This window comes from Polypterus senegalus, chromosome 2, assembly GCF_016835505.1.
Source record: "Polypterus senegalus isolate Bchr_013 chromosome 2, ASM1683550v1, whole genome shotgun sequence".
NCBI classification, from domain to species: Eukaryota; Metazoa; Chordata; class Cladistia; order Polypteriformes; family Polypteridae; genus Polypterus; species Polypterus senegalus.
In genome coordinates, this window is record NC_053155.1 from 50,848,102 (window position 1) to 50,875,173 (window position 27,072).

General features: G+C 36.8%; 1 protein-coding gene across 1 annotated transcript in view; it reads right to left on the minus strand.

Moving 5' to 3' along the window:
* LOC120522898 overlaps positions 1-26,821 on the minus strand; it is a 53,964-nt gene extending 27,143 nt beyond the window's left edge. Inside the window, exon 1 of the mRNA XM_039743662.1 lies at positions 26,631-26,821. Coding sequence (XP_039599596.1) covers positions 26,631-26,694 — 64 coding nt within the window. The 5' untranslated portion in view covers positions 26,695-26,821. The remainder of the gene's footprint in view (positions 1-26,630) is intronic.
* Positions 26,822-27,072: the final 251 nt, after the last annotated feature.

The following is a 27,072-nucleotide window of genomic DNA, read 5'->3' on the forward strand; positions in this document are numbered from 1 at the left end:
GCTGGCCATGTTTGCACTTTCCAGGTGGTGTCCATCTCAGAGCAACTTTACGTATACTGTTCTGGTCCATTCTGAGGACGTGGCCAAACCATCTGAAGCATCGGCGCATGATCTCCAACACCAAACTCTGGGTCTTATTTTTCTTGTAAAGATCTTCATTAGAGATTTTCTCGAACCAGAAGATACAACAGATCTTCCTGAGACATCCATCGTGGAAGGCTTTGATCTTTATTCATGTCTCCCTTTCCAAAACACACTAGCAAAAGAACAGGTTTGACATTGCTGTTATGAAGTCTTACCTTTGTTCTCAGGCTGTACTGTTTGGATGATTACTTATGTGTAACAATTAGTAGTTTCCTTAAAAACACAGAGGCTCACATGTCTATACTCTGTCACCGATGTTATAATTCTGTCTAGTTTACAGGGACTGAATTAACTGGGAAACAGGAAGGGATTGTGGCTAAAATTGAATAACTATGTGCCCGTCTGTTTCCTTCAAAGACCAGAAGTCACTGTCACAAACTTTGACCTAAATCTGACATGTCCAACCTGTGTAGGCATTATAAATGAGGAGCCAGCAAGAAGCTCTGTTGTCTCTAGTCCTCAATGGGAGCAAAACAACTTGTTTCAGACTCTACTACAGTCAAGCTGGTAGTGCGCACTCACACACCATGTAACGATTGCTTCAATAAATTGGGTTCTTTTGTCTTTGAACCCGAACTTATTTAATTTCATTTGTTCCTCTATCACAACATTTAATGAGGACAGTTATTGATAATCTGAAGAAAAAAGTCAAACAGTTTGAAGAAGGTAGAATCGTACCTGCCATTGTGTATTCTGTCATTGCAGGCTGAGACTTTTCAAAATGATGAGTGATTTCTCAACACATATTACAAAATACTTTAATGTACGACAGCTGCACCATGGTTGGAGCTTCTGCCTCCTGTTTCTTAGGTCTGAATCTCATACCAGGTTGTGTGCAGAATGTGTTTCATATAGGCTAAGAAAATATTTCAAAGCACATTTTATAAGCAATACAGTGTAATTGTGAAGGACAGGTGAAATATTCATCCAACAGCAGTGGTATTAGATTTGGAACTAATTCAAGGTAACCCCCTACAATTAAATGAAAGCATTTTGCAATCCAGTGCCAGCATGTCCATTTCAGCCAGCCAGATTTATATTAATAGCTCTGCATTTACAAAGTCTGTTCTCTATGTTTTTCACAATGTGCTTCTGGGATAGCCTGTGGCTCCCCTCAGCCCTGAACGGTAGGATGAATGGACATTAGTATTGTAAGTACGCGAACAAAAGAATATACAAAGATAAAACACTGCAAGCACATGAAACACTAATAGGAAGCCACAAAGACATTGTGTAAAATGTGTATAGTATGCATTAGAATAAGCAGAACATCACCTTTTGGTTGTTTACCTTTCTAGACACACAAAGGAAAGTGTGGGTGAAGAGTGTCATTATGTTACACACCATCACATAATACATCACGTAGGTAGCGTCTGTGTCTTTTACACCTTGAGCCCACATTCTAAAATAAGATTTTCCACTCTGACATATTTAAGTCTGTATTTGGAAACACACTTTTAAAGGACACATGAAGTAAACATACTTTGTTAAAAAAAAAACCAAAGCATTACTAGGGAATGTGGCATTGTGTTGATACTTGAGTTAAATAGGTTAGGATTATTCAGGTTTGTTAATGATAATTTGAATTGTTTGCTTTGTTTTAAGATTGTTGTTCACCTTTTTTTGTACAATTAGCTAATTATGACGGATTTGAATAGTTCATTCTTTATGTTTTCATAGGTGGTTTATCCATCCATCCATTTTCCAACCCGCTGAATCCGAACACAGGGTCACGGGAGCCAATCCCAGCCAACACAGGGCACAAGGCAGGAACCAATCCCGGGCAGGGTGCCAACCCACCACAGGACACACACAAACACACCCACACACCAAGCACACACTAGGGCCAATTTAGAATCACCAATCCACCTAAACTGCATGTCTTTGGACTGTGGGAGGAAACCCACGCAGACACGGGGAGAACATGCAAACTCCACACAGGGAGGACCGGGAAGTGAACCCAGGTCTCCGTACTGCAAGGCAGCAGCGCTACCCCCTGCGCCACCGTGCCCCCCTTAGGTGGTTTAGAACAGTTTCATTTTTTATTGATAAGGGGTTGATACTTCTTAATTTCTTCCAGGTAAAGTTGATTAAGCATATAAATAACAGCTGAGCAGGTGGACCAAAACAAGGCAGGGAAACAGAAGACAACAATTGGAAAGTGGGAAAGCACAGAAAGGGAAATGCTACTGGGTTGTATAGGACCTTTTGTAACGTTTGCTTGTAGTTTTCCAATTTTAACTTTTTTTATCATTAAGACTTTCTCTTTTGTTTTAATCTGAAAACTGCACTGAATTGGAGTTATAAATTAAAGGTGCTTTATGGTAATTGAGAAAAGGACACTGGTTGGTGTAGTGGGGTGCAGGAAGTGCAATCTTGGGTAGAAGTGACATGAGAGGTTTGGAGTTTGGATGCTATACCAAGGAGGAAGGTCGTGGAGCAGGACAAGGCTTGAAGTTTCCAGATTAAACTGTAAAGTGTAAAGTAGGAAACTGACCACAGATAGTGGTGTAGGGTTCCTTAGGTTTCTTCACTCCTTTAAAGAGGGGCTCTCTTTAGCAGAGTGGTGAGTCCCATGCCTGCCTTTTTTTTTGGTTTGAGATTGTGAATGTAAGATAGATGACAGAAGGAAAAACAACAATGTATTTCTCGTAGAGCCCAAAATCACACAAGGAATGCCCCAATGGGCTTACAGGCCCCAATTTTTGACAGTTCCTGCCTTGACTCTCAAAAAAGACAAAACAAGAACCTGGTTAAAAAAGAAATAAAATTAATACTGTTTAAGTAACTGAGTTTTAGAGCTCATAGTATTATCACTGGGTAGCATAGTCAGCCAAACTGTCAGTTTTATTCAACATTGATAGTTGGGCCACAAACATGCAATCCTCAGATACATAAATATATGCTCTTACCCACATAATCCAATTCTGTGTCATGGGTGACTGGATCCTTCCTTAGAATTAGTCCTGCACTAATATTGAGTCACCTAACATCACATGGCTTTGGTGATGGATGCAGAAATGGAAGTGAATATAAAGTGTACCCAGACAATGAGTGGCTTTGAGATTGGGATGAGGGATCCATGAAATGTGATAAACAATGCTCCAGCATGAGAGAATTCAATTAATCTGAAATACACTGATGCGTTTACTCTTGAGATCCACAATTAGTACAATTTGTAATAACCTCTTCATATTATCATCTTACTAGTCAACTCCTTCCATATTCCCACAAGCCCAGGGTTTTATATTACACTCCGCAGTGCACACTTTAGTTCGCACCCCCAGTAAATAGCTGCTTTGCCACAATGTCTGCACTATGTCATATTTACACATTATTCCATTAGAAAGAAGTTTTTGTCTTTTTTCTTTTATTTGATTACTGTTTCACTACAGTATGATACCATGTACTAATAAAACAAAAGACATAATAAAGCACATCTTCACGATCACTACTTCAAGACCAGTTGTACAAGCGCAATAAATGCAACAATTATACACAAATCAAACAATTCATCCTGCTTGTCTGCCTCCACTGAGTGTTGCCCGCTGTCTCCTGACTCTCACTAATGTGAGGCAGTGGACTGCTTTTATGTCGGGCCCGGGAATGCTTCTAGAGCTATGCTGTATCCTAGAGGAAGTGCTTCTGGGCCATTGAAGAAGTAGGGAGTTATCACCACATTACAAAACTGTATTAATTGAATTTTAGACTAAGTGATATTTAGACCTAAATACCCTAAATGGACCTAAATGGAGTAAATCATAAATTACCAGACAAACTGAACATCTTCATAAGCAATAGTGCTTTAAGCCCAATAAAGTAATTCAAGCACAATGACCCTAAGTAAAGCTCATTTTTTTAATATTCCTGGAGTATCTTTACACAGAGACCAATCAGTTTTAATTTAAGAGCAGAATAATAATTATGTATTGCTAGAAAACACCTTTTTCCTTCTTAAAAATGACAATGCATTGAGGTACTGTAATTTGTTTTTCTCATAATATACTGTAGATTGCATTTAAAATACCACATGCCATCTGAAATAATGCAGATCAATTCTGACACCAGCCAATATGCTTTACAACAAGTTCTAATATACCACAAAGCCTTTTATCTTTGTGGTTAATAAATAAGATGGCCACATGATAAGTTATTTTAGCTGCTATCATCAGATCATTTTATATTCTGAAATGAGGTGGAGGAGTACCATATATCAAATTAAGACCTAGTTTTGCTTGCTGACACGTGGACTGATTGGTAGATAGATATTTCTCACTACCTTTGAAGTGACCATATTGACTTTAATATAGATTTTGTTTTCATTATTGGTGATTTTCTCCTGACATCTTTGATAGAACTCTTAATTGAACTGTAGGCCAATATTCACTGACTATAGCAAGAAGCTAAAACCTCTTATTGCCTCATTTCCTCTTCTACCTCAAAGACTACGTTGTGTTGATATACAGTAGATCATTTTCCTATTTTACAATGCAATCATACAACAGAAGTAGTTTTCTGTATCTAAAACAACTACCATCTGCAGTTAGCAAACACCTACCTGCCTAGAAGTCCTCTCCACAGTTTCCTTTACAGTGAAATCAGTTTGAAAACCTTGATGTGTACACAAGTAAAACTCTGCTCTTTTTTAAAATGTTTTGTGGTCGTTTAGGGCAAACTTTCACCTCTTTCTTTTTTCTTGACGTACTCTTCATCATTGTCTTTATCTCACTTTACCTGCTGACTCCAGGTAGTAGAAGTATGCTGCATTGAAACAATGCATTAATTGTGGTCCTTTTTGGGGAAGGGTGGCTTTAGCAACAGCAGTTTTTTGTGACCAGTTTTTCCCGTGTTCTCTCCTGCTAGTTGTGAATGGAAAAAAAGATTGCAGTGTCTTTAATGGAAAAGAAGACTTAGGGAACATAGTGCTGCGGTAAGATTCTGCTTGATCCACCTAATATTTAGCCAGTATTAAGCTGATGATATTTTCTTTCCAAAATGTACATTTGTCCACAAAGCACTTGAGTCAGACAAGCTGGCCAGTGTATGGGTCTACTGTATCCTTAAAGTTGGTTTAAGTTGTACTTAACAGAGGCAATGTTATGCATGTTAGGGCCCAGGAAAGAACTGTCCTAGTGAACCCAAATTCAGCCTCACAATGCATTGTCCATTTATCATAATCATTACGAACAGAGCAATATATTATGTAACATTTCAAACCAAACTAAGAAAAAACATTAATAACACATATTGTTTTGTTCATTTCTAGTTAAATGGCAAAAGATTTTCAGCGTTTTGCTTACCACAACAAAATATCCTTTTAATATCACTTAAAACAAATGTAGTAAGTAACTGATCCAATGTCACTTCACCAATTTTTACAAAACCCACCTCTGAGCTTTTGCAGTTGTGAGGTCATTAATTACAATTGAAAAATTCACTTGATGCTCCAGCTCCCATTTATTGGGCCAGGATGATAAGACTGTTCAGTTTTTAGTGGTACACCTTTGAGTATCAGTCATTTTTACTAAAAAAAAATTATTTGTCCTGTCCACAATGTAAGGCGAAAAAAATATGCCACACAACCCACATATCAGGGTAAATTCAGTGAAGCATCATAGCATGTATGGCATTAAGCAAGTCAAGAGGTGTCAGGTCATTTTTAAAACTGGCACACTACAGTATATCTTCTTCAGTAGCTTCATTTGATATCAAAGGCATTTGTCACTTCACCAGATATTCTTACTAATGGCACCATTAAAAAAACAATGAATTTGTGCGCCAACACAATTGCTGCACTAGCCTGAGGGCTCAGGACAAATGTTCTTATTTTCATCTCTTGTTATACATACATACTGGTACTAGTTAATGTAGGGTTTCATATTCTGCATAGGTACAAACTAATATGTTAACTGAGAAAGGGGAGAAGCATGTACTTTACACTTTGTGTCTGTTCCAGCCTATTGTGCGGAGTGGAGCTGCAGGAAATTTACACACGCAAAAATTGGAAAAATCACTTGTAAGTAGTCATGCAGTGGTTGCCAGAGGCTCGAATAATTTCACCACAAGCCCATCCTTCCATCACCAAAACTGCTTAATCTAGTTCAGGATTATGGGTGTTCAAAGCTTATAATGGTAACACTGTGCATGAGACAGATTCTCAGTCACTTTTATATAAACTTTTGAAATGTGAGTCTCTGTAGTTTCCCTCAAACTGAACAAATGAATCCACTATTATATTGTAATGATCATTGATTGGTTCAAAATTATTATTTAGTAGATTCCTTTATCCAAAGAGGCATAAAAATAAATATATGTAAAGTACATTTGAGAGATTACCAAAAATATTAAAATTAACAACAAAAGACAAAAAAGATTTCAAACTATATCACAAGAAGTACTATAATTATTACGAGCAAACTTGTGAAAACAAGGAGTCTAACAAACTGACTGCGTAAAAACTTTTGAGATGTTCAAAGAGTAGTTAAGTACATATCCCCCAAAGGAATTTCGACCAGCCCCTAGATACTCTACAAACAGACTTGCTTATAAGAGCCACAATACACAAAAACAGACTCCAGAGGAGATTGAGAACCTCACAAGGTATTGTTTTTGAGAGGTTAATTAACTTGAAACTTTTCTCGATACTGAAAATAAAGAAATGTTCAGTCTGTATGAAACTACTCTAGTGATATTCATAGTACCTCATATATAAACATAATTGTACCGCATATAATATTTTATCCAAATTCAAATGTATGTGAATAAAATGACTTTTTAATATAAACATTTGAATTTCCAATGGGAATCAATTAACAGCCTTTTGTCCTGATTGAATGTTTACTGTCACCTCTCTGAAAATCTGAAGATCTGCTTGAGGCAGAACTGGACAGCTTTATTTCTCTGATTATCATGGCTTCATTCTGTCTATTGCTTTTAGAAGTTCATGGGAACTTCTATGAGGGAGGATCACCTTCTTCACAAAAAATGCAGTCAATATACATTGTCAAAATAGTCTAGCAATGAGTCATGAATATGCAACTAACAAGGAGATGTTACCTTTCGTTAAAGTGTGAGACAAGAAGATGGAACTACTATTCATGATGCCATACATTTTAATATTTTCAGGCATTTATGGACAATTTCAAACTACTGCTTAATTTTTGTAGGACCTTTATATTGTACGTTGCAGATAATTTGGGTTAACGTCAAAGCAGATAAATACCTTTTGATGTAATGCTATTGCACTTAAGATTTAGACCAGATGTACAGCTCTATGTTAAAAAATTCTCTTTTAATGCATGCACCTCAGAAGGACACATGTAAAGCAAAGGCATACAGTAATTAATCAGCATAAAAGAAAGAAAGCATAAAACCACCACCCAGGTGAACAATAACAGTAAAGAACAAGAAGATTTAAAGTACACACCTATTGCACCACAAACTTCAAAGCAGTCAGTTGAGGCAAACTTACAACCTTCCCTTTTCTAAACCTGATATGCATACAAAGTAAAGTCTCACATTATTTTTCTCTACCCAGACTGCTTCGTTACAGCCTTAAGTCTCCTAACCATTTATCTGACTCTAAAGTATTGCTTTTAGACTTAAAGTCAATTTTGTATTCATGAGATGAATTGGTTAAAGGTTGCTGTATTTGCAGTGGCTTCACTTACTTTCGTTTACAACATGTAAAGTTTTATACCCGTAGAAAACAACATCACTATGCCCTGTAGTTATTTTTTTCATATGTAACCTCAGTGGTTGATCTCTGTATAACCATTGTGTGCTTTATCATAAAACCTTTGAAGCTAAGTAGCTAACTTAGCGTGTGTTACATAAGTAATACCTAATAATTAACCGTAGACGCTAGCTTTCTAACTTAATGTGTTTTGCATTTACTCCCAAGCCAAACTATTGAAGAATGTTCATTAAATATGAATATTCTGATGCAAACTGCACAGGCTGAGTTCCATCATATGTCCCCAGAAAAGAATTATACTTTTCCATCATTAATTATGACAATAGTTAACAAATAATCTATCTATCTATCTATCTATCTATCTATCTATCTATCTATCTATCTATCTATCTATCTATCTATCTATCTAAATAATCAGTCAAACTTTAATAATCAATTTATGAATCGGAAACTTCAAAATTATACGGAGTAACAAAGAATAAATTCTAAAAATGTCAGGCTAGATAGACTAGGAAGACATTAGCGTGTTCTGAAACATTTTCACATCTTCCCTTTGTATATGAAAACTTATTTTTATACACAATGAGATATCTGAAACCTAACATTTAAAATCAGGGATCAAAGCTAATCAAATAGAAGAAAGTGTGACCATCAGAAATCTCAAAAGGAGTTACACCAGTTAGACGTGATATCAAGAAATACAAAGAGAAAGGAAACAAACCCAAATTCTGTGCATCGTAAAATGTGAGGGAACACACCGGGGTTCTGGTTCATTAATATGCCCAGTTCTAGACTAATTTTTTGAGAATCTTTTTTTTTAAAAGACACCCTAAAAGATTTATCATAATATTGCCACCAAATATGTCAATGAAAATATTACGTGTCACACAAATTCGTAAATTTACCCAATAATTTATGAAGACATTAAATAGGATGACATTTGTTCTTGTCAGATGAAATGAATTATTCCTTTCCATTATCTCACACACTCCAGTTTTCTACAAATCTAAATGTAAATAAGCATATTATAGACTTCACAGTATTTTGAGGCAGAATACAATGGACTTCAAAAAGCCTCTTTTTCTTTCCCTGTATTTTACAAAAGGGAAATGAAGCATTTGCATACAAACTGCACTTTAATTTTAGATAGTACTGAAGGATTAGGGTTTGCTATACTGCCTTGCTGTGAATGTAAGTAAGTTTGAATCCTAAAAGTCATAAAATGTACAAACTATGTAAAACAGCACGGTTTCCACATCCTGCCACATATCATAAGGTTGAGGTAGTGTAATTATATCAATTTCCTTGAGAACAGTGTGCAGAAATACAATGAAGGACTTGCAGTATACTAGGCAGTGGTGGCGTTGTGTTGACTAGCACTGCTTCCTCACTGTTCTGGGAAGGAGAGTTTCAGTCTGAGCCATGACCCTGTGTGGAGTCTGCATGCAGGCCCTCTCCAAGTACTTAATTTTCCTCCTATGTTCCAAAATTGTGTTGGTTATGTTAACTATTTCCTCTAAACTGCCTCATTATGACTGAGTGTGGGGTTTTTAAAAAAATGAAATGGTAGATAGATGGATGTGCTACACTGCTATGGTCATTTCCTGAACAGGCTTTCTAGTTCACTGTAGCAGGTGAAGATAATAATATTACAATACATTGTGACAAGCTTTATGCTAATTTTTCAGTAAAAATATCATTTTGATATTTACATGCTTGTGAACATGACATGCTCATTTCTCACAGAGAGTACCACAAGCCCAGAGCTGGCATGCCAGGTAGAGTTAGTACTTCTGTCATACCTGACATTTATGGCAGGTGGGTTTAAAAAAGTACAGTAGATTAGTTGAGTGTGTAATCACCCTGGGACTTCTAGATATGCTTCAAAATTGATTGATTTCATATGCAAACGTAACCATCCTGCAGCCTGGCAGATCTGGCTCTGATGCTGCAGTATCTTCTCTTGGATGGCAGAAGTGTGAAAAGTCCATGTGAGGGGTGTAAGGGGTCCTGCACAATGCTGCAAGCCTTGCGGACGCTGCGTTTGTAGAATATGTCCTGCAGTGAAGGGAGAGGTACCCCAATAATGCTCTCTGCTGTCTTCACTATCCTTTGCAGGCGCTTGCGGTTAGATATGTTGCAGTTGCCATTCCAGACAGTGATGATGCTGGTCAGAACACTCTCAATGGTGCCTCTGTAGAAAATGGTGAGGATGGAAGGGGGAAAACTTGCTCGCTTCAGCCACCTCAGGAAGTGCAGACTCTGCTGGGCTTTCTTGATTAGTGATGAGGTGTTATGTGTCCATGTAAGTCCCTCAGTTATGTGCACACCGAGGAACTTGGTACTCCTAACAGTCTCTGAGTGGGATGTGGGCAGGATGTGATTTTCTGAAGTCCACGATTATCTCTTATGTCACAATTATTGCTCTCAAGCATTTTGACAAATTGATAGAGGTATGATTCAGTTAACCTTGTGTTAGCCGCTACTGCATTTCCTTATCTGATAGGAATCATGTGGTGAGGCTGAATGGCACAATTAATAAACCTCTCAGTCTTTTACTAAGTGTTCAAATGTAACAAAACAACATCAGAAATAAGTTCAGCAACCTATAAAATGTATATTTCAACACATAAAGACTACATAAAGGCTTGAAAAGTGGAAATAAAAAATTAAACAAAGCTAGTTCATAACAGGAACACAAAAAATCTACATAAAGGCTTAAAAAGTGGAAATAAAAATGAAAACAAATCAAGTTCAAAACAGGAACAAAGTTAATAAACACTTCTTGGCTTAGCATAAATGATCTGGTTGGTTGTAGAAGAGATGGAGAAGGTCAAAACAGACGTTGTTGTAAATAAAGCTCACCAGCCAGTTAAAAATGTTTAAAATGTTGCACAAAGTGATGATCAATTTCTAGAAATGTCTAACTGAAAGTGCTTTGACTTGTCCTGTCATAGGACAATGTAGCAGTATAGCGATCAAGAGAAAGTGTTATGTGTTGTGTTACATTTTACACACAGTGGAAAGGCCAAAACCATGAAATACAACCCTTAAACACAAGCAGAAAAAGCATTCCATCAATGTACTTCACAAATAATTTATTGGTAACACACTTCAGAATACAACAAAGAAAAAGAGCAGGGAAAATATTAAGACCCAACGAAATGACAAAACTAGTACATAAGCAAAATTACAAAAGAATGAAAATAAAATTTAAAAAGAGCTGGAAAACAGTGCAAACTTCATAAGAGAAAGAAACCAAAGGGACCATAATTAATTTAAGCAAAAATAGCAACCAAACTACTTGAAACAAAGAATTTATCAAAGACTAATAAGAAAGAAAAAAAAAACAATTTTCTCAGTTCAAAATAAAATCCAAAAGTTTCAGAAAACAGAAAAAAATCATCAATGGTAAACAATTTTGATTCCAAAAATCTGAAAGATTAATGCTAAAGAAGTAATTTTACATTACACAAAACACAAGCCAAAGGCATTACTGTAAAGCTAAATAAAAATACAACGCAAACATTTGTAATTACGAAGGATCTACTCTGTGAAAATGAAACCAAATGCAATGAAACCTGAAAAGAATGAAGAGCTAAAGGAAACAGGGTCAAGACCCAAGTGAGAATATGATACATTAAAATCTCTTCTCCTAAGAATCTCTTTATTCTTCGAAACCAAAATAAAAACCTTAAAGACTGTTTGTGCATTGCAGTCTGTTGTTCATTGACTCTCATTTGATCGGGTACTTTATATAGATTACCTCTTTATAATAACACTTACAATCAAGTTTTTAGATGTAATAGCTGAGCATCTTGACCAATGTCTATGTAGCACTTCATGCTGTTACTTATTTATTATATGACTTGGAATGGCCTGTTTGACAAGTATGTCTAATTGATTCCTTTTGTTGGTTCTCTGATGGTTGTTGATTATTTTTCTACTTATGTTGCATGTTTTTGTTGGGATTAATTAAATTACCTTCACAAAATCAAATTCCATGCTAGTTAAGGCAAAAAATGAAAAAGTTGAGAGAAGGCTGACAGCCTGTTTATGATGTACTTAGTTTGATTCTCTAAGCCATCATTGGTTCCCTGAGGTGACGCTTTATGATGAGCAGTAAAGCAACACCATTACATATAAACAGATACACAATTAGATACTTTATCAATAGACTGGTATCCTGTGTGTCCTGTCTTTCTCCCACTCCTTTGAGCACTGGCTACAGTGAACCAGGATTCTGAATAGGATAAGGATTTTAAGAATGTTATGTTAGGGAATGTTACGTTTATTGATCCCAAAGGGAAAATTCAGTGTTGCAATAACTGACACACAAAAACTACAAAGAATATTCTCAAGATAAAACTGACAGATAGACAGAAAGGCAATATTCAACTCTGTCATTACTACATAAACATTGACATCTCTGTGGCGAGTCATATGCAGCACATATGCTTTTTGAATTTTTTGTTAACATTTTTAACCTGTAATTCACATATGCTGCTCTCCATGTTATATTTAAACGTAGAACCAATGATAGCATATTGTATTTCTCACACTGTGTAATGAAAGAAAATTAATAGGTTACGAAAATAATGTTATGGGGTGATTAACAAAATAACAGAAATATCTGGAATTTTACTTTTCCTAATTATATCATAATTACAAATGTAACTGCAGAGGAGAGTCACATTAGTTTGATGGCCAAAAAGAAATATTTCACAATTTGCATTTAGATATGTGAATTTTCAAAGCAACATGAAGAAACTAATGGAGTTCCAAAGAGCCCAGACTCTCATCGGTCACAAAAACTCCAAAACTTTTTAATGTTTTAAAGGGAGCAGTTTCAAATATAATGAAAAAATTACATCAGCAAAGTGAAACTGTGGTCACAAGTTGTAGCTTACAAATAGGAATGGTTGAATACTTCACAAGATAATCATTAAATTCCACAAAATTCCAGAGTCAAAAATAAACACTGCGACATATTCTCAACAAAAAACTATACATTGCAAGCTTTATAAAAATGGAGTTCATGACAGGACTTGCATGCAAGTCTAGTGCACATTGACACATAACCTAGTGTAAAAAACGCAATCTGGACTCTTGAATGATTAAAAAAAGAGTACTATGGTCTGATGGTCATCTTTTGCCCAACTTCCAACATACAGATGCATTTATGTTTGGAAAAGCCAACACACAACGTCAGATGCAAAAAGTGAAATGTGGTTAAGGATCCAAAACCTTATGGGTAGCCATCTCATGGAAATCATTGAATTTGATAAATGTTCTGTGTGGTCATTTAATAGCAAAGTAATATGAGGTTATTTTACAAGAAAAGGAACATCCAATGGTGCTGACACTGTTCGTCATGATGTCCCCCTATTCCAGCATGATAATGCTCCCATTGCTAAATTAATTCAACAGCAGCTCCATGAACACCGGGATGAACTTGAACATCTTTAAACCTTTATGGGAAGTTCTAGAGCACAAAGGGTGAAGTTTTAATCTACTTTAACCATCAAACAACTGGAGACTTGAAAAATGACCCACAGTTATATGACTTAAATAACACCTACTCAAAAAAGGATTTTTAGCTGTTGAAAAGACAAAGGATTGGCCTATTCTTTATTACATCCTTCATTTTAACATATTGTTAGGTTTTTCTGTTATTTTGTCCATTCTCTGTAGTATCTGTATACTTGTATTCCATATATGTATTGTAATTAACAACAGTGAGATTTATATTTATATATGTAATTCTTATCCATATCACTCCGCAGCTGCGCCCACATAGTAGTGAAACAAGACAGACTTTTAAAATCAATAAACAAACAGGTATCGCTAGTTAAGTGGAGGCACGGTACACACCAAAACACAGAGGTACAGCAACTCCAACGGAGGCTGGAGCGTGAATGAGGAGGGCCCTGCCTGGCTCCCTACTCCTGACTTCAGGCTTCACCTTCCCCATGGCCCGCAGCCTCAGCCTCGCAATAGCGCAAATATTTCACTCCTGCAAGCGAGCTATGATTCATAGCGTGATGAGAGAAGTCGCAACATCAACCAGAATGTTCAAGCAAATTCTAAAAAGAGCTCAATCTAAATCCGTTAAGTAATTCTCTCGTTCGCTAGCTAAGCGGAGGTAAGGAACGCCTCGAGGCTGGAGCGTGAGTGAGGCGGGCAACACCCCCCTCCCCTCAGTCCGCTGCATCTCTCTTGGATTTGTACAAATAAATAGGTTCCGCAAGCGAACTATGATACTTAGCATGATGAGAGAAGTTGCAAAATCAACCAGAATGTTCAAACAAATTATAGATAAAAACCCGATCTAAATCCCTTAAGTAGTTCACTCGTGAAAAGCACTCATGACAAACGTTGGATTTTATATATAGAGATATAAAAATGAGGGTCAAGGAGCAGTTTTTCAGCATGCTGGTCTAAATTGAAATGCCTCTAATTACATCAGAATTCTTAAAACTTACTGCTAGTTGCTATGTTAGTACCGCAATCTGGTAGACTAGCATTGTTTCACAGTACGAGTATCAACTGCTTTAACATCATATTTATTGGACCTGAAGCCCCCATATCTGGAAGTCATGCCTCACATAGTCTTGCTGTTTTTCTTAAGAAAAACAATGAATAATAAGAAAAATAAAACTAAAAAAAAAACATAGCATGTTCAGCTGCAGGAAGAAAACTGCATTGTGAAGAAAGGTCAATTCAGTGTAAAACAGAATTAAAATAATGAGTTGGTAAGAGGCAGAAAATATTAGAGATACTGCATAAAGTAAGCTGAATGAAGCAAACCAAAACACCTAGAAAAAATAAGGAGTTAAATACCTGCAAAAATAATATATTCTAAATACCTAGACAATAAAAACACACAGATACAGTAAGTCAACTTATACTTTAGGAAATACTCCTGATACTAAATAAAAAAAATATATTAAACAATAAACAGAAAGTTTTGCTAATATAGAGTCAAATCGGCTAGCGCAACTTTCATATATTTTTATAGTAACATCCATCAGTTTTCAAACCAGTTTATCCAGAACAGGGTCGCAGGGAAGCTCAGCAAGCATTGGGTACAAAGCAGGAACAATCCCTGGATGTGGTGCCAGTCCATCTCACAGTGAACACACACACAAACACACACCAGTTTAGAAAGACCAGATCACCTAATGTGCATGTCTTTGGACTGTGGGAGGGAATCCACACAGACAAGTGGACGACATGCAGACTTCAACCAAAGAAACACCCAAGACGTAAACCCTGAGCATCTTTCTGCAAGACAGCAGCGCTAACACTGCCATCATGTCACCAATGCTCTCAAAGCAGCTTAATCTGATTCAGGGTAACTGAGGGCAGCATTGGAACTAAGGAAGGAAGCAGTCCATGCTGCCTAGCATCACACTCACACATGACAGAAACCTAACATGCCTGTCTTTGAGGATATGAAGGGGAACTGAAACCTTTACAGTTATAGTGGGGACATGCATAGATCACACAGATATTAACCAGGCATGGAAATTAAACCCAGTATGCTTTGTAAATGTATTCTACTGAAATAAAATTATTATTTATTTTAAAAACATTATTTGCTAGTACCATTTTCAGTTAGCTGCACCTTTGAAATAAAATGCCTGATATTTTGCTGACTGAATAGTCAGGCACAAATAAAATCTGAGTGTGTGTAAAATATTTTGTAGATGTATTCTGAACTGACATACTGAGTTGCACAATGGTAAGTGCTGCAGTCTCAAGGCTCCAGAACATTGCGATTGAATCCTGGCAGGTTTAATATACAGTATGTGTGGAGTTTGCAAAGTTTTTTTTTTTTAGTCAGGTGCTTTAGCTTTTCTCCAATAAATGTGCATTTTAGGCTAACAGATTGTGGACTGGCAGCCAACGTATGGTCTGTTTATTCTTTTGACTGCTGTTTGTGAGATATGGCTTTGCTTCTGCATGGGTTCAGTAAATGGAAGCAAAGCTTAACATATACAGTATTATTTAGCCAACTTTATCATTATCTGCTTGGAGACTTTGCCATTCTGTACACAGCATTTTACTAGCCACCCCTGACACAGGGCCATCTTACCAGCATCACAGACCCCCGGGGCAAAGTAGTGTGCTGAGGCTCTGTTTTGACAGCAAAACAGAAACATGCATAGACATCAGAGACATCGGGATCCCCTGTACTCTTGGGGCACCCAGCCAGTGGTCATTGTGCCCATACATGAAGACAGCCCTGTGATAAACTGTACAAAATTTAATGTTCATGTACAGTCCAAAAATATGAAAAGATTAAACATTTGAAGAGTGGTGCAGTGGTAAGTGTTGCTGTCCCTCTCGTTTACAGTCCCAGGTTCATATTGTGGTACGTGGTGCTGACTCGGTGTAATCTGAACTTTTTCCCAGTCTGCCAGGTTTCCTTTCTTGGTACTCTTTTATCCAACATTCCAAAGAGTTGATTGACAACTCTACATTGAATAATACCGGGAGCCATTCCGACTCTTGCAACCCAAAACTAATTAATAACTACTTTGAAAAGTCTAAATTCCCACTAGATGAATTTCTCACAATAAGAAAACAAAGGTCATGTTGAATTTTGAGTAATCTACTCTTGTAACATACCGTCCTGGGTATGACGTTAATCTGCATCCATCCCTGCATTAAGGCCCTCCAACCTGCAGGGAAAAACTTGGGGGTTATTGGCACTCCAGCCACCATAAAAAAAAACCTCACATTGTTCCACTCCATCTGAACTGGTGTGGTGCTGAGGTATCACCTATTGCATGGCTGCACTTGGGTCTTAATCTAGGATCCTGAGTTGGTTTGTCGTGTGGTGGGTGCGGCAATGCACTGTATCACTGCGTGCTCCTAACCTCTCTACTCTTGTAAGTTATGATTGATCATTTTTATTATGTCCATCTCTTTGGTCTATCCATGTGTTCACGTTTGGGTTAAGGGGAGCTGAAGTACGCAATAATAGAGTTAAAGACAAAGCAGTTAACAAATCTGATGAGCACACAACCACAATGTTCACGCATTCCAGAATAATTCTATCCAGCACACATCTTCAGGATGTGTAATGAAACGGAAGTACCTTGACACAGCCTGATTAAGATACCCCAATGAGCCCCTGAGTGTTGAAGCTCAAAAGGCACCCAAACTACCTCCAGCAAAGACATTTCCACTAGACACCCACATATACTCACACCCTACAAAACATCACATACAGTAAGTCAATAATAAATCACATAAAGGGATTGAAGTAGAAGAAGAAAATTCCATAACTTTGCATTGAGTCTATTTCACCTTCCTTTTTCTGGTTGTATAGTAAACATAACAAACTAATTCATGAGTGCAACATCATATTTGTCAAATCAACTTTGTTCAGTTATCAGTATTGATTAAACCTTTTTAAAAGGCCAATGCCAGTTTGTAGCAAGAAGGTGGTGAGTAACTTAAGTATTTTGGGTCACAAAAAAATAATATACAAGACTGGAAAGAGGATCATTTGCTTGGATGTGATGTTGTGTCCAGCTACTTATCTTCTGCAGTGGCATTGTTGTCTACCCCAGAGATGCTGAAGTCTTTGTCAGTGTTATGGGACTCCACAGACTTGGACTAAACATTGTTGCTAAGGCTGCCAGAAGCATTACAATTCTCCCTTTCCTGACTATCTGTAATGTCACTTTCAACTACTGAGGATGTGTCCCACTGAAATCAACCCATCAGGATTTGTTTTTGTTTTAAAACCTTTTTTTTAGGTTTGATTTTGATTTATAATAGTGAGGATTGAAGCGTGGTAGATTTGTGTGCGGAATGGTGAATTGCTGATGCGTGTCTTGTCGGTGAAAACTTGTGAAGGCCCCTTTTCGAGCTGTGCACCTAAGTCACCCTGGTGGTAGATCTAGCCATGTACAGAAAAATAACCCATCATGTGCACAAAAGAAGGCATACAGTCACTTAGCAGACAACAACTCCAAATCAAGTCCCAGGTGCTCTGTGGTAGAAGCCAAAAATATTTTCATTATGCTGCACAATAATATTATTCTGGGTTATTCAATTATACTTTATTTTACAAAAGTAAGGAAAGCCTTTCTTTACTGGTGGATCTGTCTATCAGAGGTCCCACTCGCGCACACCCTCAAACTCATATTCATATGGGGCCAATTTGGAATCAACAAAATAAACAAAACATTTTTGATGCTTGCTTGATAAAAAGTAAAACTGAAAAATCTACATAGCAATAATGAAACCTGAAACAACAGAATCCTGGAATTAATATGCAGGCAGTATAAAACACCTGCTGGAGCCTTCCTCCTAACCTTTTCAGCTCTTGGTGCGTACTCAGGTTTGCTCTTTCCTGAGAGGCTGGTTTCATTTCTGTTATGAATTTATCAAAGCTAGAAGACATCCAGTTTCCTTTAGGGTACTGGAACAAAGTGAGAGTCGCCATCACTTCCTCAGAAACTTCATTTGTTTAAAACAAGGCCATGCAAAAGAATCAGACACTGCAAATGTGAAAACAAATACCCAGATAATGAGATGTGAAGAAATATTTGAATTCTTTTCAAAAAATAACATCTTAAAGCAATGACCTGTCATTATGTGCCTGAAATTTCATTTCATATCATCCTACAAATCATAAGCCTACATTTATTTTCATATTTGTAATATAGAAACAGGTGAGGAAGTCATTCAGGTCTAAACAATGAGATTGCGGTTGGGACTTTTTTCAAAATTTTTTCATTTTATAGCCCAATAGTGCAATGTTTGAAATTAAAATACTGTACTGTAGGTACAGGAGACTGAAGAGCTCAAACTTAATCTTCTAATATCTTTTGTTATATTTAAACTTTTTTTTTGTTTTATTATTTTCTTTATAAGACGTACATTGCCAGAGTCGAAGGCTAACTGGTATACTTACCTTAATAAAATGATAAGTGTGTGTGTATTAGTGTGTTTTTCACCATCCAACAGATGCTGCCTCACAAACATTTGTATTAATAAAATGCATTGCAACAAATTATTGAGATGTGCCATCTGCTAGAATTACAAATGCAATGTATTTTATTACTACATGCTGTGGCCACTGGAGGGCGATCCATCTGCCCAAACCCTCACACAGATGGGCGCAGACTGTGGGGAAGCCATTTTGTCTTGTTCCCCACTGCACAGCACAGTACAGGCTCCTTTGATGCTGCTCCTGGGAGTGCTTCAAGTGGCTGGTTAGCCAGATCTGGAATCACTCCCAGGTGTGGTGGGAGCCCAATGTAGGGCTCTGCAGCTCCCCCTTGCGGTCCCCACAGAACCCAACAGGGCTCTCCCGAACTTCAACTCCCATGAAGCTCTGTGGGAATCCGTGGAGCCACAGCAACACTGGGGGGCTGCCATCTGGTGTTCCGGGGTAAGCAGTGTCCTCTGCAGATCTGCTCCCCCAGTCCTCCAGTATATCAGCCTGCTGGCCAGGCAGGGTCCACAACTGTCCGTCACAATGCATTACAAAATACATTCCAACAGATGGTCGCTGCAAAAGTTAACACTGAGGTCTACATTGATTATTTAGATTTCACCCTGTCTTAGATAGGCAGCAGAACTAGCACCGTATAACCAAGGATACAAAAAGAACTGAACCCAAAGGCAGAAATCTAATTTATTTGAAAACAGATAGAGAGATGGGCATGATTATTTGCATGGATAATTAAATAGGCTTGTCTATTACATTTATGACTACAACCGGAGCGCTAAACATTGAGCTCAGTGTGTGTATACAACTATGGCAACCAGCATGGATCACCCAGTGGTGTCTTGCACCATTAGCTGGCAAATTACAAAGATGAAAACCCATTAAAATGGACCATTTTTCATTGACTCCTACAGATGGCTGACTACATCTCGATTGATGCAATACTCAAGTTCAAGTTTACTGTCATGTGTACAGAGCAGAATGAAATCAGTGCAATACAAACAACAGAAAATAAATACAAAACCGTGCAGACCAGCATTTGGTCATTATGATCAACAGGTGCCATTTAGGCATGTTGACCACCAAGTCACAAATAGATATAATGCAGAAAGTGGTGTCATATGGGCAATGCTCACAACTGGAATAGCAGGAGAAAAGTGGAGGTTGCAATTGTCAATTATCTCTCCTGCTTCTTAGGGTCAGTTTGAGTTTATAATGTCTCTTTAAGTAAATCCCTTTACTCTTTGCATAATTTTGGTTGGCAGAAATTCCTGATGCCATTCTCTTGCAAGTTATTGTCTGACCATACCATCTTTCATCTTGTGCCTACATGATGGGAGCACACTTCAGTGTTGCTAATATACCTGTATTTCCCTCTGCAGATAACATTTAAATATAAAGCAGATGTAAAGATGACGTGTAAGTAGAAGTAACCCTTTGTAAACTGTAAATAAAAAAAATATTGGTAATTCATAAAAACAAGATATTATTAGAAGTGTGACAAATTAGCAGATATTATATGGCCTGTCCAACTTGATTGGTGATCTAATAGCTAAGTTACCCCAATGTTTCACCCAAACGTTTTTTAAAACACTGTCAGGTCCCCACTTTAACTACTAAACATGTTTGTTCCAGATTCCTACAATCTTTTATTTTTTCTTTGCTTTATTGTTGCTCTGTTTTCCTCCCATCCATTTCTCAAACCCTCTAAAATTCATAAATCTCAGTCTCAATATATTTCGGAATGAATAAATGCTCAAAAATGTTCATAAATCCTAATGTTCATTACATACAAATTGAGAGTATTTTACTGTATGGAGGCAAAGAGCCAAAGTCAGTATGAGGTAGATCAATATAACAGCTTTTATAGAAGAGCAATCAGACAAGTCAGATTGTAATTTTGACCAATCAATCAATAGGCAGTCCTTTCATGCATAACTGTAATTATAAGCAAATAAAAAAAACACTTCCTTAAATCAGACTAGAAATTTACCAGACTTTACATCACTCCATGGTTCTAATAAAATAAGGAATCATCTTGTTTATGTCCTACCAACACAGACCTGATTGAGCTAGCTGGACTCACCAGAACACTCTCACCCAGTACTGTACTGGCCTATCTGTTTTTGTTGGACTGCTGTTGCAAGTCTTTCTTAATCGCAAGCACCCTCAAGAGGCATTGCATCTTAAATGAAACAACACTTGACACAACTTTAGCCAACTTCGTCTTTTAAGTAAAGGCAGTAAGGCGTTCATGCCTTGCAGAAAAAAAATTAACCATCTTTTGTTTCACAAATGCCGTAATCTTAAAATATAGAATATAATTTGAAGGTATGAAATGATATTGTGTTAATGTGTGTAATTTTATTTTTTCCTAAATAAAATGTAAGGACTTGTGTAATGAGTGGTAATCCTCTATTATTAAAATGTAACAAAATGGGTTATGATTTATGGCTGAAACTGAAATGAAAGATATTTGAACTTTTTTCAAAGTTTGCCTTTCATTCAGATTTGGAGCATCCATATTTCTTTACAGTTGGCATTTGTTGTATAAATTCCTCTAATGCTGAAATCATGCATCATGCAAGAACTGAGCCATTTGTAACCAGAAAAGGGAAACAAAGCCAGGATGTAAATGCCGACAGGCGCACTCAAGTCAAGGGGAGAACAGCATTGCAATTTGATTCTAATGGATGCCATTTGTACTTTACATTGGTTTTACTTTCAGGTGATAGTGGCAGGCACATGCTGTGGGATGGTAAAGATTCTGAAGTTCTATAGAGCTCAATTCAGTAGAATGGTATGGACAACAATTACAGCAGATGGCTGTTTATCAGCAAATGATTTTTATAGGAAATATGAAACGTGTTGTAGAAAATGAGTAACAACAGAAGAGTAATGACAATATAGTAATTAATGGCACATAGCCCCTATCTCGCTGGAAGTCAAAGAAAAGCACCATCTCTTAACAAGACAAAGAGTTTATGGTTTGTGACAATGAGCTGTAAGAAGCTTTCCCATTTTGTGGCATGCAATGTTGTCAAAGTTAACTGTGTGGTTGGCACTGGAGGTTATGGCAATAGCTGGTGCACAATTATTTCATTGAGACTTCCTCTGGGGATAAAAAGTTCAGCTACTATTCATCTCTTCATACATCTGATGTGGATAAAGAAAACTGTAGAAGCAACATAGTATTAGGATAATGCAAAGTAATCCTTTACCACCTAATTTCTTATTGTTAGGATTGATCCTGTGCATTTTTTTTTTGTCAAGTGGCTTTGGCACTACAGTGATCCCTCGCTAAATCGCGCTTTGACTTTTGCGGCTTCACTCCATTGCGGATTTTAAATGTAAGCATATCTAAATATATATCACGGATTTTTCGCTGGTTCGCGGATTTCTGCAGACAATAGGTCTTTTAATTTATGGCACATGCTTCCTCAGTTTATTTGCCCAGTTGATTTCATACAAGGGACGCTATTGGCGGATGTCTTAGAAGCTACCCAATCAGAGCATGTATTACATATTAAATAAAACTCCTCAATGATATACGATATGCTTCCCACGCGGTGCTTGATTGTTTGCTTTTCTCTGTCTCTCTCTGACATTCTCTGAGTCTGACGGAGGGGGTGTGATCAGAGGGGCTGTTTGCCTAGAGGATACGGATGCTCCTCTAAAAAATGCAGCTTTATCGCGGTGCTCCGGCATACTTAAAAGCCCAAAAGCACGTACTGATTTTTTGATTGTTTGCTTTTCTCTCACGCTTTCTCTCCCTGACATTCTCTGCTCCTGACACGCATTCTTTGAAGAGGAAGATATGTTTGCATTCATTTAATTGTGAGAAAGAACTGTCATCTCTGTCTTGTCATGGAGCACAGTTTAAACTTTTGACTAAAGGGGGTTATTTCATGTCTAGAAGGCTCTAATAATGTTAACAGTGTGGGAGAGTTTATAAGGACTTAAAATATATAAAAATAACCATACGCACATATTGGTTCTACTGCGCGGATTTTCATCTATCGCAGGGAATGCAACCCCCGCGATCGAGGAGGGATTACTGTACCCTTTTTTTTTCCAATTTGTTGTTTTGCCTGTCTGATGCTCCTTTTGTTTGATGATTACTTTGTTTTAAATCTCATTTTAGGTGCTTTAGCATATAATATGAAAAGCACCTACTGCAATAGCCATGACTGTCTCACTGCATGTCTATCTGTCCATCTGTCTGACGCGACTCCCATTGGACCGATTTTGTTTAAATTTAGAACACTTATTTTTCAAGGAAATTTGTCAGGATAGTTCAATTACATTTTTTACATTTCTCGAATAGAGCCTGCTGTACTCATTTTTGAAATTTCAGACTTTCCCTTTGAAAACAATTATCAAAGTTGTCAACTCCTTTATCATAAAACAAGAGAAACTTTGTGTGGAAATCCAACTACAAATTAGTTTACTATGTACATTTTACTTTCAGTGTGGTTACTTCAGCTTTGTACTGTATATATATATATATATATATATATATATATATATATTTTCTTCTGTTCGTTCGAGCCGACTACCTGCAGTTGTGCACACTGATAGAAGTTCACCTTTCTGCTGGATGAGGCAGAGTCAGATATAGATAGGGTTACATGACAGAGTATTACCATATAAGAAAAGCACAGTATTAGATGTTTATTTATTTATTAAATTCAGTAATAATGACATTCTTAATTTATTAACGTTGTGATGTGTGGGTCACAGACAAAACCCAGCACTCATGCCATGACGTGGATGTGATCCTGTGTTCACTCCCTTCTCAGCTTAAAAGAGAGGACAGACTTCCAGCACAAGTTTGAAGGCAGTGAACACATAGCCCTGTCAGCGGCAGGTTCGAAAATGTTCCCCACATTAACCATCAGGTGCTAGTTGCATTCCCGGAGAGCCTTTGAACGTTTAGTTGCCCCAGGGACGGCATTAAGAGAGTTTCGACACACAGCAGAGCTGGGGGGTTTTCGGAGTCTCAAAACTATCAAAATATACTGCAGTAGTTAAATTTTTAGTTATTCATCACTGTCCCTTACTGTACCAAAACACATGCATAGGTATCTGAGTATATTAACGGTCTGGCTCCTGTCTCAGCCCCATCCTGTGTTCATCTGTACATCTGCACGGTGTCTTGCGTGAACCACAGTCACATCAGCTCATGCCCCCTGCTTCTTGAAATAGCAGTGGGTAAGTGACGTGATACTCATGTTTGTACAAATAAGAGATGTAAGCATCTTAACCTATGTAGAAATGTATGAAAGATGGCTTGGTGACACATTATGCTCAGTATTCCTGTTGCACTAACAACAGCCTCATGATTGGATTATCTAAAGATTATAATGATTAAATATTTCTCTAACACTATAATTTATGAAGAAAACAACACAGTGATCCACTGCCTATCATGGTTAAGATACAACCAGCAATTTTAGCTTGAGACTTTAGCATAGATTTTAAATCGCCATCAGGCACTTCTTTCAAATATGTGATGTTTAAGAAAAAGGGAAATTATGAATTAGCTGCAAACCCTTCACGCCCTACAACTAACAATAGCACATGAATCTTTTCATTATAGCAGAGTTGAAATCTTCCGTCCATGAAAGCAATTTTACCCACAAGATACTGTAAAATTTGTTTCAAATATTTTCATCTAAAATACAGTAGCTCACTCCTACAAAAATATGTAATTATGATATCAAACTCTTTGATGAAAGGACTAAAGATTTTAAAATGCTCCAATTTTCAAACCCGCTAACCGGAATGTTACACCATATGTACATTTTCTTATTTGTTATATAATGAAATGATTGGAATAAAATGAAGTGGATTGATTAAGGAGCCTCTTGTTAAATAGAACATCAGGCTATGCTGTGCACTGTGCATCTGAGTATTTTATGTATGCAATACACTCAAACTTAGTGAACTTAATATCTTATTAAATTATTGCTTTCTATGATGTTAAAAAATTAAATTTAAATAAAAAGATGTTAACATACCCCATATGCATTTCACCTTATACAGCACTGAAAGATGGAAATTTTACCTTTTAACTTAAAGTTCAAAAGCTGATCAATCAATGCCAGTAGGTGAACGATAAATTACTAATCCTTTGTCAAGCTGCATAACCCTACCACCAAAAGGTGTTTTCAGATTTACATTTACATTCATTTGATTAGCAGATGCTTTCAGTATTTTGTTCCTAGTAGGCTGATGTTTTGTCACTTCACGTCGCTTGTCGCTAACGTCAACTGACTCCTATGACTTGGTGTAATGACATACGAGAACTCTTGCAGGGGTTTTACTGTTTCCTAACACCTCTTATTTAAATTATCTTCTTTGTGCCAAATCTACATGTGGTTTGTGAAGGGTCATGTAATGGTGGTTTTTGTGAAAAACGTGATATTGTTTTGGACTTTCCTGTATTCAGAGTATACAAGTTCAGCCCATGTTGCCGTGTTTCCCCTAAATTTCTCTGTCCATTACTGTTATAGAAAATATAGTGATGAATTAATCGTTATTTTTATGAATATTATAACTTTTTTGCTTGATGCTACATTAATAGAGTAGTACGTGCCATAAACATCCAGAGCCCCAGGTTCAAATATCATACTTGCTCATTGTCCATGTGGAATTTACACAGTCGCACCTGCATGGGTTTTCCTCTACGTACTGTAAACACATGCTGATGAGATTAACTGTTAACTCGGAAATGGCCCCGTGGGAGTGAGCGTGGGGGTGTGTGAATGAATGGGCCTTAATCGATGAATGCCCCTTGTGAACCTGAAGTGGAATAAACAGGGTCTTTTTTATAAAGCTTTATTGAGCTTATAAATCACATTACAGTAAGTAAATACATTTTAGACAGGAATAATAATAAAAATAAATTGCACCTTTAATATAATAAGTACAACACTGAAAACTTTAATGTTTAAAATTAAGTTGTATTAAAGCTTCACTACCCAGCTCAGAGGAGTAGGTTAACAAAAAATTTAATAGGACAAGGTTTCCTACATATTGAAACATCAAAATAAAAACTTTACAGAGACTAAAGACTGGCAGGTTTATTTTACAGTAGAACAGCAATATTACTATATCATTACTCATGAACACAGTTAAATTTTTTTCTAGTTATAGATAATATACACACACACATATATATATATATATATATATATATATATATATATATATATATATATATATATGACATGGCTTTCTAATCGTGTAATTGAATTCATTGTGCAAAACAATATAAAAAAAACTGAACTGAAAGTAGACAGATGAGCTATTGCTACTATCAGTAACATTGCCTTTAATTAAATAAGAATAAAAGTCCATCCATCTATTGGACCACAGCCTCTCCTAGGCGCATATTGTAGGGTACTGAGTAGGAACCGACCCAGGACAGGACACCAGCCCATCATTGCACAAACTCATTCACACTCTTACTCACTCATAGTGGAACAATTTAAAGGTGTGAGACATTTTAATATGTTTAACATCTTTAGGAGTAAACTGTGAATGTGAACACTGGGAGAATTTTTAGACTTCACAGATGCAGTTTGTGAGGTGTGATTTGAACGCAGAAGCTGAGAGGCATCAATATAAACTCTGCAAAACTGAGCTGCATTCAAACATAGATTAAGCTATTATTATTACTGTTTTTGTTTTATATATAAAAGGCATTTTAGCTTAAATATAAAATCAATAAATCTTTGATATTTCTGTTGTTCTATTGCAAATATTAAACAATCAATAAATAAAAATATATTTTCTTCTGCTTACCTTCTGTTTGGTAACATGTTATAAAATATACCAGGACCAGAGTCAAGACGTGGTGTGTCCCCATTGCCAATTATGTGCTGATATCCTCCATGGGCAAAATGAAATGCCACAGGTTGGAAAAATATTCACTTAGACAATCAGTAACCTCAGATCTTTGCGTTTAGTTGCTGTTCACAGGAGGAAATGCTGTAAATTGCTCTGCACTTTCTGAAATTAATTTCTCCACGTGTTTCTGCATCAACCCACATCATCTCCTCTCAATGCTGCATCTTTGTGGTTTTAGTTCCTTCCTATTTTGTAAGTCTCTTTTACATGTGAACATACAGCAGTAAAAGAAAGGAAACATGCACAATTTTAATTTCCTTAGACTGTTCTCAAATATTAAATATTATGAAAAACATTCATCAAAAAAGGTTTATTGTATAAGATGTTAGGTAATTAT